The sequence below is a fragment of the Empidonax traillii genome, unplaced genomic scaffold (assembly GCF_003031625.1).
Source record: "Empidonax traillii isolate 1590-97213 ecotype Southwest subspecies unplaced genomic scaffold, ASM303162v1 scaffold172:size1107868, whole genome shotgun sequence".
NCBI classification, from domain to species: domain Eukaryota; kingdom Metazoa; phylum Chordata; class Aves; order Passeriformes; family Tyrannidae; genus Empidonax; species Empidonax traillii.
In genome coordinates, this window is record NW_020955365.1 from 921950 (window position 1) to 927949 (window position 6000).

The following is a 6000-nucleotide window of genomic DNA, read 5'->3' on the forward strand; positions in this document are numbered from 1 at the left end:
CCCAATCCAAAAGGGTGATGAACAAACCAGTGAGGCCAGGTGCGAGAGCCTTTACTGAAATGAAGAATCAGTCAAACTACCATCACCAGCCACATCCCCACCAAGACTGAAAGAGGAGAGAAAATCGACCCTCATGTCCGCAAAGGGGGTGGCGGCAAAGGTGTTTCTTTGCGCAAGGTTACAGACATGGCATGGAGACTCCATCCAGTGCTCTGGCTATGATGGCCTAGCTGGGGCATTGCACTGCAGCCTTTTGGCAGCCCTAGCCCTGCTCCCTGAGCACACCCTTGTGTGGTGTGTGTCCTGAGCGGCTTTGTGGTGAGCTGCCATCACACAGAACCACTTCTTCTGGAGTCTCAAAGGTTGCTGGAGTGCTGGGCTCAGCCCCATAATATCAGTGGGGAACAAACCTGGGGCTCTGCACCAAAATCCTCTGCTTCCTCATGGAAACCCTCCTCACTGGGGCTCTGTTCATCAAGTTGTTAGGCTGCCTCTCCAGGTGCTCTGCTGCTGCTAGGGTTGGATGCACTAAGGCAGAGTCACTCCAGATACTATTAGAGTTGGTGAAGTACAGGTGCTCCTGCTGAAGAGAGTATTTTCAGTGCACCTTTGAGGCTGCTACTGCTGTAATGGCAGCATGAAGCCACAGCTACTCAAGTCACAATTACCTTGAAGGCATCCCTGGTTAGTCCAGGAGGTGGAGAAGGAGCATATTCTCTGGGCAGCTCCAAGAAAGGGTGTATGCTTCCTTCCCTGCTTGGCTGAACTTAAACTAGATATTATCTTAGGACAGAGGACTGTGTCCACTGTCTGCTGGTTCTGATCACTGCCCTTTGGGTCAGGGCCAGAAGTGCTGTTGCTTTGATGCTGTTCCCCATACTGAGGGATGTTACACGCTGTTGTTCCTGGGAAGCTTCTGTCATGCGCTGTGGCTATTGGTGTCTGCTGCCAACTCGAGAGAGGAGTGTTGCACACAGCAATATGCCAGAGCATGGCTGGACATGAGCCTTTGGACTAAGGATAAAATTCTTGCCAGTGACTAAAGCTGCATTGGGATTACTAATTTAAATCAGGTTAATGATAGCTTTTGCATCTTCTTCACTGTCAAATCTCAGTGGGCAGGACCTTCTCTGTAAAAGGCCTTTGACACTTGTCTGTGTGCTTGACCCAGCTGAGGTACATAGTGGCAGTGAGAATCTGAAGCAGTAGCAGAGCCTGAGTCCCAAGCAGTGCCAGGAAGCCCCCAGTGAAATCAGAGGGATGAATCCACTGTGAGGTTTGTAAAAGAAACATACCCAGGCCTCCAGACAGGATTATCATCTGGATAAAGAGTATGATGAGGATCATCTTCCACCCCTCTCTCTGCTCTGTGCACTGCACATTTACAACAAAAAGGGGGTAGAAGATGCTGAAGACCAGGCAGGTATAGACGCAAACCCTGGCTAGCGCTATTTCTGGTAGGCTGATGCCCATCACCTGTAGATGCTTGTAGTCCAGGCACTGCAGCTCCCCGGCTGTCTCATTCCACAGGCAGAAGTTGTAAAAGCCAATGCGTTTGTCAGGGAGGTCAACCAGGTTTCCAACTTCACACAGCAGTGCATAGACCATCAAGGTCAAGGTCCCAGCAGCCTCGAGGAGACTCAGCACATAGAGCGGGTACCCTGTACACCTCTGTTGCAGCAGACCCATCCTGGTGCCTGTATGCTTTCTTGGTGCCATGGAAAAGCCTGCTGTGGGGATGCCTATTGCAAAACATAAATGGGGGGACCCCTCAGTTGTTGTCCATTATGGCACTCTTCCCAAGATGTGCTCTGAGCCTGTGTTGCTGGAGTTTAGGACTCCCCTTGCAAACAGAACCGAAGCATCTCAGTCCTGCCTAGGACTGTGCTGCATGTGTTACTGGGTCGACGGGGGTACATTTGGTGCATTTTTTGTCACAGCAAAGGTGGCTTAATGATGTCCCATGTATGGACCGGCACTGGGAGGATGGTATGACTCAGCTCCCCACATGCCCCTTGCACCATGGTCTCTCATGTTGAAAAAGAGAGGCACTTGTCAGCAAACAGCAGTGATGGCAGGAGAGCAAAACTGCTGTCTGATAAGAAGGAGCTTTACAGCTATTCTGGGGAAAATGCTTTTCTTTCAGTTTTGGTCAAACAATGACAAGCCTTGTGATCTTTGGACCACTGAGTAAAAGGAGGAGGAGTTAAGAGCTATTCTGGGAAAATGCTTTTCTTTCAGTCTTAATCAGACAAGGACATCCCTTGTGATCTTTGGACTACTGAGTAAAGTGCAGGTATGACAGGAGCTGAACTGCAGGGCTCCCCTTGCCTCCCTGCCCCTGTCCTATAGCTCTGGGACAGTCAGTGCCATCGATGCCACCCTTTTCCAGCACCTGAGCTCCACATGCCCATAGATTTCTGAGCACACCAGGACCGATTGCCTGCAGCTCTGCTCCCACCACTGAGGCTGGCAAACATGGTGCTCCTCTGTCCTGGTTGCCTGGAACCAATGCCCTGCTCAGACAGGCAGGTGCCCAGCTCAGAGAGGCACCCTGGATCGACCTGCAGCCACTCACCCTCCCCTGAGGCCCAGGGACATGGGTGCTACTGAGACAGACCTGTGATTGCCATCCTCTGTGCTCCTCTCTCAGACTGCTTAGCAAACCTGAGACTGGTCCTTTCCCAGAAATGTGAACTGTCCTCAGTGCCCTCTTGCAGGTTTCGGCTTCACACTGAAAAATAGGGAAGAGGCATCAGGAAGGGGTATCACTGCCTGCAGATCCACATGGCATCACAGCACAGACCACCCAGATTTGCAAAGAGACACAAGCAGGACAAAGAGCTCGGAGACCTTGGCTTCAAGCTCAGCCTCTGACTCGAGGCTTTGCAAATAACTTTTACCCCCCCTTTGACAAGCATTATCTCCTAAGAATCATTCACCACTTTCCTTCAAAAAGTTCATGTTGGTCCCACTGTCCCCCCTTCATTGCCTATTGCCTAGTGGTACGTCATCCTGATGTCCTGGATGTTCTCTAGGTCATTGTCCAAAGCTGCTTGTGGATTTGGTACAGCCCAACCTCTCAGTTTTTAGAGTGCCAGGAGAGACTCCACTAAATTTGTACCCAGTGCCCGGCTGTGGTGCTGGTGACTAGAGACCCCTTCAGTATCCCCCTCCCACACCCTGTCTCTCCCTGGATACTTGGAAGTGGGCACCTGTTTTTAATGAGCACAGAGAGAAAGCTTCTCTGTCCCAAACTTCTTCTTCACACAGTCATGGCCAGGAGCAGCACACATACAGCATGGAAGGGGGTCACAGCATCAGACACCAACCTGTCCACTTCCCCTGATCGCTTTTCCCTCACTTCTTGTAGCTTCCCTTGAAGGTCTTCTTCACAACGGGCTTCTGGAGAGACTGGAAGGTCACATGGAGGTTGCCCATTGTTCCGAATCTACAATGAAGACACAAGCAACCAGGAAGTTGGGCACAGAGTGTGTTGCAGAATGAGACCTCAGGCACATGTAATTTCACCACGGTTTGTCTTGCCCCTAATACTGCCCCTTGATTTGTTTATCTTACACAGGGTCTCCTGCAGCCAGGCATTCCTGCTTTTCCTCTCCCTGTTCCACAAGGGCTCACACCACCCACTGTTCTCCCTGCTGTCCTGCCTCACAGCCCTCAGAACAAGTTGCACTTGGAAGGGACTCTTGGTTAGCTGGCCAGCTCCCCAGGGATTTCTGTAAGAACTGGGGAAAGTTCTAACTCTGTTCTAATTTCTGTCAGAGCTGGGACCAGTACAGCCCAGCCAGCTCCTGGCCTTGCCCACCCACCAGTCTTTGATGTTGCATTTCTTTAGACTGGTTTCCTAAGGAAGGAGGGCTTGTAAAAATACAGGCTTTTTGTTCAATCATCTCATGTTTACTTCCCCAACATCTATAAAATATAAAAGCTATTAAAATTGTCCTACTTGCACATATTTACTAGAGAGGGGACAGAGAATTAAATTCCTAGCAGGTGTGTGGATATTATATGGCAGGGGTAGAGGACAGCCACCTCAGAGACTCCGTGCTGCTATGGGATCTCTGTATCTATGAGGGCCTGGGGAAACCCCATGGTTTCTCTGCCCTCTTTTTTGCTTTGAGGCTCATATCTATAAGGACGTATTTTCTTTTCCCAGGGATGTCCCTCTGTTCATTGCCAAATTTCAGGCAGCTTTGCCCCTTATCTTTCTGCTGTCTCTCCAGCCAGCCCAGCAGGTAAATCCCTGTCCCTAGGCGTGACTGTGACAGGGCCGGAAAAATGCCTGGAGGGGGTGCCTTGTGCCAGCTGGATAGGGAACACATGGCTGGCCTGGAGGGGATGTATACTTTGGCAGTGAAGGCTGAGACCCAGTACCCTGCCACCAGTGCAGCTGCAAGCACGGCATTTGTGAGCTCTGCAGCTCATCCTTTGGTGGCAGCCTGGCTGAGAAGCAAGGAACAAACAGGAAAGAGCTGTCACCCAGTGTACAGCTGGGGTTTTTCCCAAACATCTGCAGCCTTGCCACCTCTAAGGAGGTGCCTATGCCTTTGGACAGGAGACTCTGTGGCTCTTCCTCAGAAGTGCAAGAAAGAGGAATCAAAGCATGGCACAGCAAGCCCCAGTCTGGATTCAGCCACCTTCTTTCTGGACAGGCATTGCTGGAAACACTGGGTTTCACCACAGGAGAGCTCTGTGTCTCAGTCTCCCCGGCAGAGAGAGGCTCCATGTGCATGGCTCAGGAGTTCCCTGGGGTGTCTTTGGGGGAGATGTGGCTCACAGGCACCCTCTGTGCTGTTGAGACTGCACAGCCCTTTCCTCTGCTGCCGGTAGGCAGGTGAGCACATTCCCAGGCTGGGGCTGTGCTTTCTCCAACAAGCTGTTGACAGAGTGCCTGGGCAAAGGTGGCAGGAATGCATGCAGCTCTGGCACAGGATCTGGCCTCTGTGCAGGGTCACCTATCTCTGTGGAGTCACCGGTTGCCACTGCAGTGGGGCTGAATTTAAAGGGACAAGGGAATGGACATGTTCTCTTGCACTGAAGAGTCCCCCCCGAAGACCTGACTTTGCTGCATCCCCTCTCCCTGGCTGCTGTGGGTAGGAATGCCGTGCAAGAGTGGTGGGAAAGGAAGGCAGCTTTGGACTTGGCACTTTCCTTCAAGACACTTGCCCCGCCCCCCAGCCCCATGGCTTCCTCGAACCCTCTTTCCCCTCAGCTGCAGGGAAACCATAGATGAAGAAAGGCGGCCACTGAGAAGCTAAGGACTGCCAGCAAAGAAAAATCAGCCAGCGGCAAATGGAACAGACTGTGGAGGAACTGCCCTTAAACCGTCCTACAGCTGGAGAGGGACCTGCTCCCTCCAAGATATTGCACCCTGCAACACCACTTCTCCTCCTGGTGTTAAAAAGGCGGGGGTCTCGGTGGAGGATACTTACCGGCTGCCCATCTGACTGGGTGCGGAGCTGAGACGCTGGAGAGGGCTAAGGTCGTGCCGTGGGGAGCCGAGCTGGGTGTGTGTGCTGTCAAGTCCCGAAATGACTGCACAGCCTGAGATGTCTGACAGCACAGCCAGCCCCTGTTGTGTCACGTGCCTGTGCTTTCTGTTTCGATTTTGAGGGCTTCGCAATGTGCTCCTCCCTGATATGACTCATCCAAATATGAAGAAGAAAACAAGCCAAGCCCAGCCACCACTATGCGAGTCGGGGGCAGGTTTGCACTGCCTTCTCCCGGCTGTGCTAACCGGCACTAGTAACTGACCCGGCCAAAGTTCTGCCGGGAGTGTTGCGCTACTGCAGTAGCTTACGTGTCCACGAGGGCTTAGATGAGTTTGTTTTGTTTGGACACCTCTGTAGAGGTGAGTGACCGTCCCAGCACTGATCCCAGTACCACAGCACTGTCAGAATTCACTGACATGGCCCTTGTTGGACTTTTAACTCTCTTTCTGCTTCCCAGACTCAGCATCGCCCAGTTTCAATCTCCCCC

The 6000-nt window shown here is 52.0% G+C and overlaps 1 protein-coding gene across 1 annotated transcript; it reads right to left on the reverse strand.

The window, feature by feature from the left end:
* Positions 1–530: 530 nt before the first annotated feature.
* Positions 531–5559, reverse strand: TMEM140 (transmembrane protein 140). Its single transcript, XM_027885806.1, has 4 exons — positions 5454–5559; positions 3333–3451; positions 2621–2734; positions 531–1742 (listed from the first exon to the last, which is right to left on the reverse strand). Exons 3-4 carry the CDS (start codon positions 2631–2633, stop codon positions 1105–1107), a joined length of 651 nt encoding a protein of 216 aa, XP_027741607.1. The 5' UTR covers positions 2634–2734; positions 3333–3451; positions 5454–5559; the 3' UTR covers positions 531–1104.
* Between the last annotated feature and the right edge of the window lie 441 nt (positions 5560–6000).